The sequence below is a fragment of the Nicotiana tabacum genome, chromosome 2 (assembly GCF_000715075.1).
Source record: "Nicotiana tabacum cultivar K326 chromosome 2, ASM71507v2, whole genome shotgun sequence".
Lineage (NCBI taxonomy): Eukaryota > Viridiplantae > Streptophyta > Magnoliopsida > Solanales > Solanaceae > Nicotiana > Nicotiana tabacum.
The window spans coordinates 79,842,849-79,856,922 of NC_134081.1; the positions used below are offsets into that span (position 1 = coordinate 79,842,849).

Here is a 14,074-nt window from a genome sequence, read left to right on the forward strand (position 1 = left end):
GATGGTTAATTAATTTTTAGAAAAAATAACAGTTACATAAAGACAAAGCGCAAATCCAAATGACACATAGGATAGCATAGTACTTGTCACAAATACTTGTACAAGAATGCACGGCAAAGCTGTATTTCTTCCAGCAATCCATCCTCTACTATCCCTATTATGTTTCTCTGTCTAAAATGCAAGACAATTTTCTATTGCACAACAACTGCATCACCAAAATAAACAGGGTGCTTTCATACTTTAACTTCTACATCATCATAACTTATTTATTGAGTAGACCATACACCTTCCTATGAAATTTGAAAAACTTCATGAAATTGGTTTCCACTTGTATAAAGAAATGAAATCAATATATTTTGCTTGGTTTCTTGTCCTTTGGGTTTCATTCATTTGAACTCCTGGAAGTTCACATGTCCAGTTGCTTGTGCATGCTCAACAGCTTCCTGTATATCAAATGCAATTTTTAGCAAAAAGCACAAGTTTAAGAAAGTAGGCAGAAAAATAACAAGAAGCAAGCCACGATATAAGCTGTGCTGGTCAAACCTTTTGGCCCACGACCCCGATTTGGCAAACTCCACAACGCAACGTGAAGTTGGCTGTATCAGTGTAGCTCCTCTTCCTGCAATGTGCAAAAGCATAGTGATTAGTAGATTTAAGTAGTTTCTATTCATATCCTAGAAGCAAAATAAGATCAGATAAAAAAGAACAGCAGCTCAGAGTTAGAACACACACACACACACACAAAAAAAAAAAAAAGCAAGGAACAAAGTAAAATAAGCCCTCACAACCACATTCTTATCATGCCAATAACCTCAAAATGCAAATAATCTATATAACTCTTATCCGCAAATCCTCTAATTCTTATCATGCCATTCCTCTCAAAATTCTGTAACTTCAGATCTTACCAATTTTACCCAACCATAAACGCAAACAGCATAAGAACCGAGGACTTTAAGTGACAAGAACGCACCAACTAACAAAATGCATGAGAGTACAACTGCGCAATGTCTATTAAGAGATCCTTAAGTTTATCATGTTAGGACATCTTATCGTTGTTGTCCATGCGAGCAACTACACCACAAACTCAGCAAAGAGAACTATGGATAGATTTGACCCACAAGGAAAATGATTATATAAGTAGTATGTTGTTCTTCAGAACAAACAAATGCTGTCCAACTGTATGAATGATGAATCTCTTCTATTATTCAAAGCTTCATATTTGAACTAGTAAATGTGCTACAAAGGAATCGAATTGTGTGAAAAGCATAACCTAAAAGTTAAAACTATTGGAAAGAGAAGTCTTCTATTCAAACACGCGTCTCCTCACACGCTGCAAGCATGACCCTGGACTTGATTCTTTATTCTTAGGCCACACGTGGAAACTTTTTTTTCCTTTATGAGACAGAGCTTCGAACTCATGACTTCTGTCAAATAGTTGAATTGTTTGAATGGGTTTAAGCTATTAACGGGGAACACTATCATTAAATTATTTATTTTAAGCATGCAACATAAGGGAAGCAAAATCACAACCCAAATCTGTATTTCAAGACTGTATTCGACCCCTACAACGCGCGCTTGAAATGCAATTTCCAACCTTGCAGATCTGTTAGCTGATATTGAATGGACTTCGAATAAACGATAAGATGGCTGAACAGACGTCTTTTTTTCCCCCAGACCCCACTTTGTGGGTTTACATTGGGTTTGCTGTTGTGCTGAACAGATGATGCACAGCCAGTTGAGAAGTCACAGCTACTAGCAGCCTTTTTAGTACAGAATATTTATACACACAGAACAGACTGTTTACCAATAGATCCTTGAGCTTTTGGGCACCTTCTGGACAAGCCAAAGTAAAATTTCCCATGCTATATAGCTATTATTTTAGCTGCCAACACTGCATGAATTTGACAGCTTTAACTTAGATATAGTTGTTCAAAATTGATTCTGGAGTTTACTTATGCCAAAACTTATTTAAGTTGGATGATTCCGGAGTACTGAGTGTTTAAAATGAGGGAAGAGACAAGTAAAAGAAAAACTGGGATTTACCAGACGGTGCTGCAGATTGCCTACATACACCAGGTTTAGTGAAGGAGTTATTGCGATTATCTGACAAGATTCTAAAGAGCTACAGGATGCACGGATGCTCCCAGAGGGTGGATACATTTTCTGGGGAGTGTCGAGGGTATAAAAATGCTAAACCCTTGATATGTCGCTTTTTAATTGAATAAAGAAATCCTTGATTGAGCTCTTGTATCCAAAAAAGGAGATCAAACATTGCAAGATTGTAAATCCAAGGATATTTAAATATCTGGATTCCAAATCCCATTGATGGCTTGAAATCATGATCCATAAAGCCAGAGGCAACAACAGCCATGTCCTAAATGGCACTGATTGAACAGCTTCATCCAGTATTGTCTTAGCACATCATTATCTATTGTATAGTAAAAAGCTTGAAGATCAAGCCCTTTCTGTAAGTATCGTCAGCTGCGTTATCATTTAACTTTCCTGTAAGCAAGCGGAAGAGTACGATCTGCCCCTAAATATTAATTCAGCAATCGACCATTTCTAATCAATCCAGGTAAATAATGTTTAATAGGAGAAGCAACCAAAAAGAGGTACTCAGAATTATGATGATAAAAAGAAGAGCTTGATGCATGTGAAACAATACAAGGAAATGAAAAACTCAAACGTCATAAATATAGAGAGAAATAGAGATGGATAAAAACTAGAGAAAAGACTTCTCACTGGGAGCTGTCTGGAAATAGGTATAAAGCACCAAATCGATTAAGCAATATATATAAATCAATCATCTATGCCTCAATCTCAAACTAATTAGTGCTAGGTTTATGAATTTTTTGTATCAATTCCGCTTTAACCAGAGTATCATTCCAATTCCAATCTAAATATTTTTTTTTTCAAGGCAAATGATGGGTTTTCTAGAACTAGAGTTCACTAGATCGTACGCTTATCATTACTCCAAACAAATACCAGACCTAATGTAAATCTAACAACAACTATACCTCAATCCCAATAAGTCGGCATCGTCGATATGGATTCTTTGCTTCCATTATGTTCTACTCCTAGTCGAGTCTGATTTGATTCCGCTATATTGGCGGTCTTCTTAGACAACTTCTCTTTTGTGATGTGACTCCGCTATATTGTCGGTCTTCTTAGACAACTTCTCTTTTGTGATGTGACGTCTACCTCGTCTCCTTTTATCACCTTCAACCACAACAGTGTTGCACCTACCAACTGGTGCATATGGAGGTTCATGTAGCACTTGGGTAAACTATCTCAAGCAGCTTTCTCTTTATTTATCCTATATTTGTGCTACTTGCACTCTATCTGATGAGATCATTTCTAACCTTGTCAAATCTTAACATCTGAATTTCAACTACATACATTGTATAGGATATGTTAGACCATAAAGACTCAACATTCACTCCCATATAACATGTTGGTCTCACACTTGTTCAATAAAACTTGCATCTCATTTTATTACGTTTCTCCATATCGCATAACACATTTGTGGCACTCCACAATTTCAAACATCATATCTTAATTATATGTCATTTTCACCAATCATGCCATTCTTCTGGAAGATTGAACCAAAAAATATGAGTTGTCCGCATTTAGGCACCACAATCCGTCTCACTTCTACTTATTCTAGAACTGACTCGTTGTGTTTATTCATAGTTCCAACTTTTGGTTAACTCCCTTGCTAGCTTCGCAATTAACATAATTAGGCAAAATATTCACTTTGTAACAAAAGTTAGATCAGATACAAACTCTTTCAGCACCCAGAAGAGAATAAAAGCATTATTCCCAGGAAAAATAACAAATCAATCTGAAGTAAAGAAAGTTGAGATCTCCAGCACACTAACCACAAAAGACTAGTTCCTATACTAATAGCGTGGAAAAGCATTTTAACAAAGAAACTTAAGGAACCAGGTAGATGTATCAAATCTGAGCCCATTATCATCCGGCCGTACAAAACTTCCCCAACTCTAACTCTTGCTGGTTTCTTTGTTTCTTGAGGAATTTTTGTCAAGACATAAGGGTGCTTCAAAGGAATTTTCTGATGCTTACCGTTGTTGCTCCTTAACCAGATTAAGAGCAAGCCTCTCAGCTGGTCCTACAGTGCCATCTCTCTGCACAGTAAAGATTGTCTGATCAAACTCCTCTGGAGCTCCTTCAGCAGGGGACATCTATTGGTTGAACACATGAAACAAGGGGTAAGTGGGATAGTATAAACTTAAAAAAAGGAAATCTAACTCCACGCAGCTTTGTCAAAAGATAGCAAAATCTTCATACAAATGTTAGCTTGATGATCTCATACTCTACTAACTGGCAGCTAATAATTTCACATTTCTTATGATGGGTAAATGCAAAATTTCATTAGGAATGGCACTAGCGATGGGCACAAACCCAATTATACGAGCCGAAGAACAAAGATATAAGGAGCTCCTACCCATTACAAATATGCTACTCCCTCCGTTTCAATTTATGTGAACCCATTTGACTGGGCACGGAGTCTAAGAAAAGAGAGAAGACTTTTGAACTTGTGGTGTAAAATGAGGCACATATATTTTGTGTGTATAAATCATTGCATAAAGGTAAATGGTTTCCAAATAGGGAAATGGGTCATTCTTTTTGGCACATAAATTGAAACGGAGGGAGTATTATAAAACAAAATAACCCAATAACAATAAAATTTGAGCCAAAACGCCCAAAGCACGTTAAACCCAACAGACTAACCCAGCATATCATTTATCTGTGCCTTTTCAACAATTGCTATATCGGATTCAGATCACTAATCCTATCTCATTGATTTGATAAGAGTCTAGACAAAGTCCAAATAAAAGTAACCAACCTCAGCTTGTGGATCACACTCCAAAATTCGAACCTGTTTTCCCTTTGAGACAGTGTGTGTGTGTGTGTGTGTGTGTGTGTGTGTGTGTGTGAGAGAGAGAGAGAGAGAGAGAGAGAGAGAGAGAGAGAGAGAGAGAGAGAGAGAGAGAGAGAGAGAGAGAGAGAGAGAGAGAGAGAGAGAGAGAGAGAGAGCAGCATTACTCTTTCCTGATAGTTCTTCCCCTGTTTAACGTTCAGCCATATAAAGGTGGTTAAGAAGACTTGGAATTAAAAATTACTCATGTAGAACACATCCTGCTACTTAAATACTGACCTGCCCATACAGATCACAGCGTGTGGTTTGAATATCATAGGCTGCGATTTCTCGTCCATAGTAGTCAGCCAATATTGAAAGCTCTATGGCGCCTTAAGAAAATAAGTGTTTCAAAGGTCAGAAATGTTGTTGAGAAAACACAATACAAATAACAAGAACTACAACGATTAAATATGAAAGGGATGTTCCTTAGCAGCAAGAAACTAGAGTTCATCCAGCTGAACATAATCGCAACTAGACAGACAACTAATTGCAAGATTTTATCACCCAGTTCTACTGTAAAACTATCTATGGAGGGACCAAAAAGGAGAGCATTGACTAGTGAACTAATTGTTTTACCCGAACAGGACTTCAGAGGTTGAGATAATGCAGGAATATGATAATTTAAAACAGACGTCAAGTATAGACATACCTCCCCATTTCTCTGGGTTAAGAATCCAATCACAGTACTCTTTGTTGGACTTCCCAAGAAAGGCATCAGAATATTTTGTCGGGTCACTTGCCACTGTTGCAGCTATAACCTTCAAATTTAAGATGTGCAAAGAGTCATGGATGAGGACTGATTAGCTTTACGTATAAGCAATACACCAGGCATTCAAACCATATCAACCTATTGATTAAGTCTTTATTTTTTTTATATATATATATATATATATATATATATATATATATATAAAGGAAAATAGTTTGATCACTTTTCACTCATAGAATTAATAAACAGGAAATCGGAAGCTGGTTGTCAAGTGATCTTACTGAATAAATTTTCCCTGTGGCAAACAAATTATTTCAAAACTATTGTAAACCCAGATTTCATGTCCACTATTGATGTCTAAAAATGTATTTCAGACCCAACCCTCAGGAATGTCTTTTTACTACATGACTCTTTTTCTTATGTAATTTGTTTCCCTAGGCACGACATTGAAATTAAAAATGATCTTTGGTCACCTCTCGAGATTGATAAGTAACAAAGACCCATAACAAAAAAAAAATCTGTCTAAGCTCGGGGGCTTAGACAAAATTGAAACCTGTCTAAGCTCAGGGGCTTTATTTCTGTCATGGTCCATCACATAACTGCATAAACAAAGGAAGAACGAGACATTGATTCAAATCCATCCCGTATCCACTCCAATGGAAAAAAGAGGAGAAAATCAGCAGAAAGTAAAATGGAAATAAAGTTTACCCAACAGCATTGAAGAGACAACTGTTATCAGAAGGAATAACCCTTCGAACTATAGCACCTTCCATCTACAAACTATACACCGAAAAAAACAAAGAAAATGAACTTGCTGAGTCTTTTACACAATAGGCTATTACCAGCAATAATTAAGCAGAAAAAGCGGTTAAAAAAACAAACCTTTATCTAGATGAACAGCGTCTGGAGAAATGGAACCAAAAATTTTGGTGAAAAAAATCAGCTAAATTACCCGAAATATCTGTCAGATAACGAAAATAAATTCAAAATTCGTAAATGGACAGGATACACAGATAATGAAGGAAGACGATAGTTCCAGATCTATATATGCACTGACCAAAAAATAGGAAATTGCTCTTCTTCTTTTATTGGTTAACAGTAAACCGAGAATTGCTTTAACTTGACGACAGCTGAAAATCAAAAGACAAGTTACGAATCTGAAGAAAACACCACTACTTTCTGTTTTTTAAGTTTTAATATTAATATCGTGGATAAGAGAAATAAATAAGTCATTTCCTCCGTGACTATTTCATTTTAACATGTAAAAAGAAAATACATTTCTATATTTAACTTTAAATTTAAAAAATAAAATTCTTGGTTAGGGGTTGATATAGAAAAAGTATTTTCTTTCATTTTAATAAAACGAATATTTTCTTTTTATGATGTAAAAAAAATATTTTCTTTCATTTCAACAAACTGACTAGTTTTTTTTCATGGTGTAGAAAAACTATTTTCCTTCATTCAACAAAATGAATAACATTTTCATGTTGTAGAAAGGATATTATCTTTTTCAGTGTAAGTGTTTGCAAACTTATTTTTAGTTTTATGGCTATATTTTTTTTATTAGAGATTTACTTTTATACCTAAAAGATTTATTGTTTATATATAAAAGATCTAAAAAAAATATTTTTTAAATTTCAACATAAATATTTTTAGAAAGAAATGGTTCAATATAATGCCTGCAAAATTTGTTATATTTTATTTTTAGATCTTTTATATATAAAATAAATTTTTAGATATATTTGACATGAAATTTAAAAATTTGTAATGAGCCATGGGGGGGGGGGAGTAGTGTTTGTTTGCTATTGTAATCCCTGGTTAACTATAAATATTACAACTTTTAGCCAAAATTGTCCTTTATGTTTGGGGTTAAGTCTAACTTTGTCCTTTATTTATTACCCTAAGCACTTATTGTCCTTTAAGTTTGCTAAACTTGAGCATGTTTAGTCCACTTAACAAAAGACTCAAACTGGTGGGTAAAAAAACTTTCAGTACTCAAATTTTGCAGAATCGATGTAGTGAACGAGTAGTGTTTGTTTGCTATTGTAATCCTTGGTTAACTATAAATATTAGAACTTTTAGCCAAAATTGTCCCTTATATTTGGGGTTAAGTCTAACTTTGTCCTTTATCTATTACCCTAAGCACTTATTGTCCTTTAAGTTTGCTAAACTTGAGCATGTTTAGTCCACTTAACAAAAGACCCAAACTCGTGGATAAAAAAACTTTCAGTACTCAAATTTTGCAGAATCGATGTAGTGAACCTAAACATGTTTAACATGCCGGGTTGACCCGGTTCCGGACCGGCCTAGACCGGTAGTAAATCGGACCGGCCCAGACTGGTAGAAAAGGGTCAGGTAGGGCTGGGTTTGGGGGTTAGTCTGTATATATTTTTTTACCGGTTAACCGGACCGGTCAAACTCGGTCAATGAAAATTACTGTTGAATCGGTTAACCAGGACTGGCTCGGTTGAGAAAAATAGTGACCGGTCGGTCACCAATCCTGGCCGGTTGCCAAGTTTTTAAAATCGGGCTTAACTAGTCCGGGCACATCCGATGAAAAATTGAACCGGAACGATTCCAGGCCTAAGGGTCCGGTCCGGCCCACCCCTTTGTCACATTTAAGATTGTAGAAACAAGTTTGATAATTTTTTTAAAAAAATAAAAAAAAATAGTCGTTGAACCGGGTCGGGCCGGTCCGGTTAACCGGTTAAAGTAACTTTCATTGACCGGGTTTGACCGATCCGGTTAACCGGTAAAAAAATATATACGAACCAACCCCCTAACCCAGCCCTACCTGGCCCCCTTCCACCGGGCCGGTCCGGAACCGGGTCAACCCTGCCCGTTAAACAGGTTTAGGTTCACTATATCGGTTCTACAAAATTTGAGTACTTAAAGTTTTTTTACCCACCAGTTTGGGTGTTTTGTTAAGTGGACTAAACCTGCTCATGTTTAGCAAACTTAAAGGACAATAGGTGCTCAGGGCAATAGATAAAGGACAAAGTTAGACTTACCCCCAAACATAAGGGACAATTGTGGCTAAAAACTCTTAAGTGGACTAAACTTGCTCAAGTTTAGCAAATTTAAAGGACAATAAGTGCTTAGGGCAATAGATAAAGGACAAAATTAAACTTACCCCAACATAAGGGATAATTTTGACTAAAAACTCATAAATATTAAATACAAATATTTTGTAAAAAAAAAAAAAAAAAATTAGCGCGCTGTACGTAACGTTAATAAGGTGGTCCAGAAAGGAATAACGGTCAAAAACAAGTAATTGGGCAAATGGCGCGGCCGGGTCCAATGCATCGGATTCTATAAATCTCTGTTTATTTTAATATCTCTGACTATTAAAAGATGTTCTATCCTATCTGTCTGTGCAGATATAATATTCACATGTAGCTTTGGAAAAATTACACGAGCCAGTAGAAAATAACCTTTTAACTCCCATCTAAATCTGTAAAAAGAATGCTCTTTCGGCTTTAAAAAAGGTCTCTTTTATTTGGTCATCAAATGGTCCTTCTTATGATAGTAGTAAATTTGTCAACTCGTCTAACTTGAGAATTGAGGTGGAATCATTAGATTTTTATTGTTGAATCAGTAACTGAAAGAGACAAAACGTTGCCCCCGGGTCAATTTGAGTCATTATGTTTTAGAAAAGTGCAAAACTTTCCCCATTTTTTCTCCTTGGCACTACCTGTGACATTTGATACCTCCAAAATATACTTCTTGCCTTTTACCCTTGCAATACATAAAACAAACAGTTCAGATGATTTTTCAATTTTTTAATTCAAGGTACCGAAGTTTATCCTATTGAAAAATAGATACAGGTAAATTACCTAAGGTAATTAATTAGCACATCTGCTGCTTAGTCATTAGATTAGTCAATTAGATGTATTTTTGTTCATTGTCGATGCTAATACGATCATATGTGGATGTCTTTATGATTTCATTAGATCTCGAAAGGATTAGTTCGTTGCTGGAATGTGAAATAAGTCAATTTTTGAGACATTGCTTACATATGTTTTTTTTTTGTTTTTTCGTTCATCACTTGCCTATATATGCGGGCAATGCAGATATACATACACGTATATGGTACATGATTTTTAAAAATATCATTATCTTTTATTAGAAGCCTGGTCTACAAAGAAAATCAGCATTAGAAGCAATTTCCTATGGGGGAAGGGTTGGGGAGCAATGCAAAATTTTCCAGGATTCTGTCAATGACTTTATTTTCCTTCTTAATCTTTTTGATCATTTTTCAGCAATCAACTTTAATAAATAAAGGCAAAGAAAGGACAATTATTTCAGACAGAAACAAAGGAATGAAAGGAATTCAATTATGCAAAGTTCTCCTCTCTTCGTACTGAAACTTCTGTGGATAATTGGCCACCAAACAATACATTATAAAGACATAATCAGTGGCCAATAATGCACCTTCCAGATTACAAGATAACAACTACATAGCTCCAATAAAACAATTCTGATTGATACAAAGACGATGCATCGGCAAGAAGTTTCAGTAAGCATAAAATGAGGAGATACTAGTCTCAGGAGAATGTGGACTTAAGTTTTAGTTTTATCGATATACCAGCTGACACGGACGATTTGGGCATTCAAAACTTGTAACCTCTAGATCTTCTGCTTCAAGACATGGCGCAACTGGACCTTCTGGCTCTCCATTCTTGCCTCCAACAGCTTTGATTTTAAACTGTGCTTGTGAGAATTCCGCGGCCATTCAATGCATCCTTTCATCCCTCGTGTTATTTGTGGATTGGTTGAGTCGGGTGAGCTCCACTGTCCAGCAAGGTCTGAGGCGCTAAATCCACTTTTACTCGAACCATGATCTGGAGAAAGAACGGCGCAATTTGATAGCCTCCCATTCATTCCTTCTACTGATATCTTTTTGTAATTGTCTCCATTCGATTTCCAAAGCCTAGATATAGATGACACCTTCTTAAGCTGCCGACCTGGTCCTAAACATACTTCACTTATCTCTGTAATTGGTGTACCATCACCTCTTGAGACATTGCTATACTTCCTGTTGGTAGAAGAGATGCTTCCTTCAGGAGAATAACTAGAGCCTTGTTCATCGAGATGGCTCACTGTTTCCCATTCACTTCCCTCTTCCTCTAAATCATCGCTTTGATTGACATCTGCGTGAGAATGTCTGTGGAAGTTGTCTTTATTGTATACACCACCATCAGGACTGTATGCAGGAGATGGCTCAATCTCCCTGTCATTATTTTCAATAAAATTAACATCCTCAAACACAGAGAAAATATCATCTGGGTGTGGAGGTTCATAAGTGAATTCCGTGATATCACGAATATCCACTGAAGCAGCTGTCTGTTGAAGCTGCTCAGCTCTTTTGATCACTTCCTCGCCGTGGTTCATACCTATAGAACTTAGAAAAGACTCTAGCTCTGCAATTAGTCTATTCATCTGGGAATACTTCTCTTCTAGTGTCACCTTAGCATCAACTAGCTTCATCTGAACCCGTTCCTCACGCCAAACCTCAGCCATCTGCAACATCTTTCTTTCTTCATCTACTTCCTCTCTTAGTGTCTGAGATTCTCTCTTCAATGCCTCGACTTCGGCCTTGTCTTCTCCAATTTCCTTAGCTAATTCTTCACACACTTCCTCTATCAACTCTCTACCCTTCCTTTCTTTTTCGTAATCTTGAAAGTAGCGCTTTGCTGATAACTTGGCATCAGCCACCTCATTAACTAGCTTGGAATTAACTATTTCCAGCCTCTGTCTGTTTTTCCTTTCTCTGGACAAGTCAGCTTTCATATCATCTATAATTGCACGAATTTTCTCGTGTTCTCGGCTTCTCCATGCTGTCTTCTCTTCACTAAGTTTTCTCAGAAACTGCTCGAGTTTCTTTTTTGATGACCGCCGCTCCATCTCAAGCTGATAAATCCGGGAGCGAGCCTGCTCTAATTCACCCTCAAGCTTAGAAATCATTGCAGCATTCTTCGACTGTTTATCAGGAACCTTGTGATGGCCATAAATCTCCTTTATTTCCTCAGCTATTTGCCAGCCAACTGGATCCCACTTTGTTGCCCCTTCCATAGCTGAGTTTGAATATTGAAATGACGGTTCTAGCTACAGAATATAGTGGTAACCCTTTTGTTAGACGAGCAAGTACGGAAACAATGAGACAGCAATGGTGAAATAGTACCATTACTAAACTGAATACCAAGAGTCTTTAATACTCAAAAAGAAAAACATTCATTAACTTCCGATAACTCTAGGATTTCCCTAATACAAGGGAAGTCGCTTTTCCTGCGCCTATTACATTGTTTAGGACTATTAAGAAAACTTTAGGACTTACATAAAAGAGCTTAGATAGTTAAGAAAATATTGAGAAAGCACCTACATACCTTGTGAAAAAGACCATTTCTTGGACCGGAGACAGATCGAGGACTCTGCACTGTATCATTAATGTGAGAATCATTCTCTTCACTGTGATGATGATGGCCATAAAAGGGCACATCAACATGACCAGCCTGCAGGAAGGAAAGGAAAAATAAAGTTGAGAAAAGTTGCTTAACTTAGGATCTAGAATAATACCACACTAGTCGAATTTACCATTCGTTCTAAGGTCAGAAATGTACCAACTTGGAGACGGTTATGGTCCTAAATCACAGGGACTAACAAAATTAAACTACCAACATAAGAAAATGAAAAGGTCAATGTTAGCAGAAGTGAAGCTGCTCACAATTATACCAAAGGGACCAGAAAATAATCTCAGCTGGGAAGATTAAAATAGATTATAGAGATGATACTTAAACTTCAATCCTACAGTTTCTAATCATGCATTCATAATTGCTTTGTCAATTTCTTTTTTAAGGAAATGCCAAAGTCAATGTAAGTAAAGCAAGTAATCTCAAACTAGTTGAGGTCGGCTACATAAATCCTCAATATAATATCAATTCCGCTCTATTCAAAAAGGATTATAATCATTTAGATTCCAAATACAATTGACATTCAACATATAAATGACCAAAACTAGAGAGGAAAAAAAAAACCTAAAGCTGCATTCTTTAATATTTCTTAAATGAACTACCTGAAATGCTAAGTTTTGAGGTGGGATATTGGGAACTTCCGGCAACTGCAGCCTCCATAATCCAGCAGCTAACTTCCTTGCAGAAACCAAGGTTTTAACTTTCCGGCCAGATTTCCGACCAAGCTCCACAGTAGACTTGTCGGCGTCCCAGGTACAAGCAGCATTGTCATTTACATCCTCGTTATATTTCCAACGTAGTAAAGGGGTCTCGGGCCTGCTCTTTTTCCCACCTGCAATATCTCTCTTTAACCTCACTCCGGTGCCGGAGTTCTTGGTTTTCCGGCGAGGCGGTTTACGAGAGCAAAAGGGTTTGTGTAAAAGATCTGAATCAGGTAAAGGGTTCACTAGTTTGGATGATGTAATTGTTGGAAGCTCAGCTTTGTTAGCAGTGACCTTCATCTTTGATGCGCAGATTTAGCCATTACTCAGCTCTTTTGGTTTATTGCCTTTTCTGGGAGTTAGTGACATAGATGGGCTGAGTATTAGAGTTGAGGGGGGTAGGGGACTGGTAGTATGGGGGGCCCGGGTGATGAGGTTTGAGGAGGGGGGGTGGGTTTTCTGTGATCTCTTTTGGTTTTGAGGCGAAGGCAGAGAGAGAAGCAAAGTGCAGTGTGTGTGTGTGTGATGTAATACGTATAAGTAGATTACTTGTACGGTCAACGTCTCTCATTAACAATAAATCTTTCTTTTTTTCTTCCATTATATCTGGTAATTGCATTTAGATACTCACATTAAAATCGCACAGGGAATGGTTAACTTGTATTACAGGGTTGTATGGAGTGGTTTTGGTCAAAAACGGCGTCGGTTGGTTCTTAACTGGAAGGTGGCGGTTAAAAAATGTAGTTTAACAGGAGTGCCAGGCTGCCGTTAGGCATGGTCCCACGCCCCTCTCCAGCGGGAGCGCGTAATGACTTTGCCGCTGCAATTTTCTTTTCCTATTTTATTAAGGGGGCGTTTGGATATAAGAATTGTAAAATTACAAAACAAAGGTGAAAACAAAATTCAAGTAAAAATAATATTTAAAATTTAGAGTTGTGTTTGGACATGAATATAATTTTGGGTTATTTTTGAAATTTTGTGAGTGATTTGAGTGAAAATTTTGAAAAACAGCTTTTTGGAGGTTTTTAAAATTTTCGAAAATTTCCAAAATGCATCTTCAAGTGAAAATTGGAAATTTTATGAACAAACGCTGATTTCGGAAAAAAGTAAATATTTTTTGAAAAAAAGAAAAAAATTTCTTATGTCCAAACGGGCTCTAAGTTGAAGTGTTAAGGACATTCACTCGGTTTAGCAATTTTAGCTTAATGAACCTTGCAGTATTTTAGCCCAATTAAAAATTTATAAATAT

At 36.7% G+C, this 14,074-nt stretch overlaps 1 protein-coding gene and 1 pseudogene across 2 annotated transcripts; both read right to left on the minus strand.

Annotated features, from left to right (window-relative positions):
* Window positions 1-39: 39 nt before the first annotated feature.
* LOC107767833 (OVARIAN TUMOR DOMAIN-containing deubiquitinating enzyme 2-like) lies at window positions 40-6,851 on the minus strand (annotated as a pseudogene). The gene is made up of 10 exons (XR_012701486.1): window positions 6,712-6,851; window positions 6,537-6,615; window positions 6,363-6,434; window positions 6,208-6,253; window positions 5,595-5,703; window positions 5,183-5,274; window positions 5,063-5,091; window positions 4,087-4,251; window positions 544-619; window positions 40-443 (listed from the first exon to the last, which is right to left on the minus strand). The product of XR_012701486.1 is annotated as an OVARIAN TUMOR DOMAIN-containing deubiquitinating enzyme 2-like (transcript).
* A 3,105-nt stretch (window positions 6,852-9,956) lies between these two features.
* LOC107767834 (uncharacterized) lies at window positions 9,957-13,457 on the minus strand. The gene is made up of 3 exons (XM_016586931.2): window positions 12,727-13,457; window positions 12,041-12,166; window positions 9,957-11,762 (listed from the first exon to the last, which is right to left on the minus strand). Exons 1-3 carry the CDS (start codon window positions 13,123-13,125, stop codon window positions 10,284-10,286), a joined length of 2,004 nt encoding a protein of 667 aa, XP_016442417.1. The 5' UTR covers window positions 13,126-13,457; the 3' UTR covers window positions 9,957-10,283.
* Window positions 13,458-14,074: the final 617 nt, after the last annotated feature.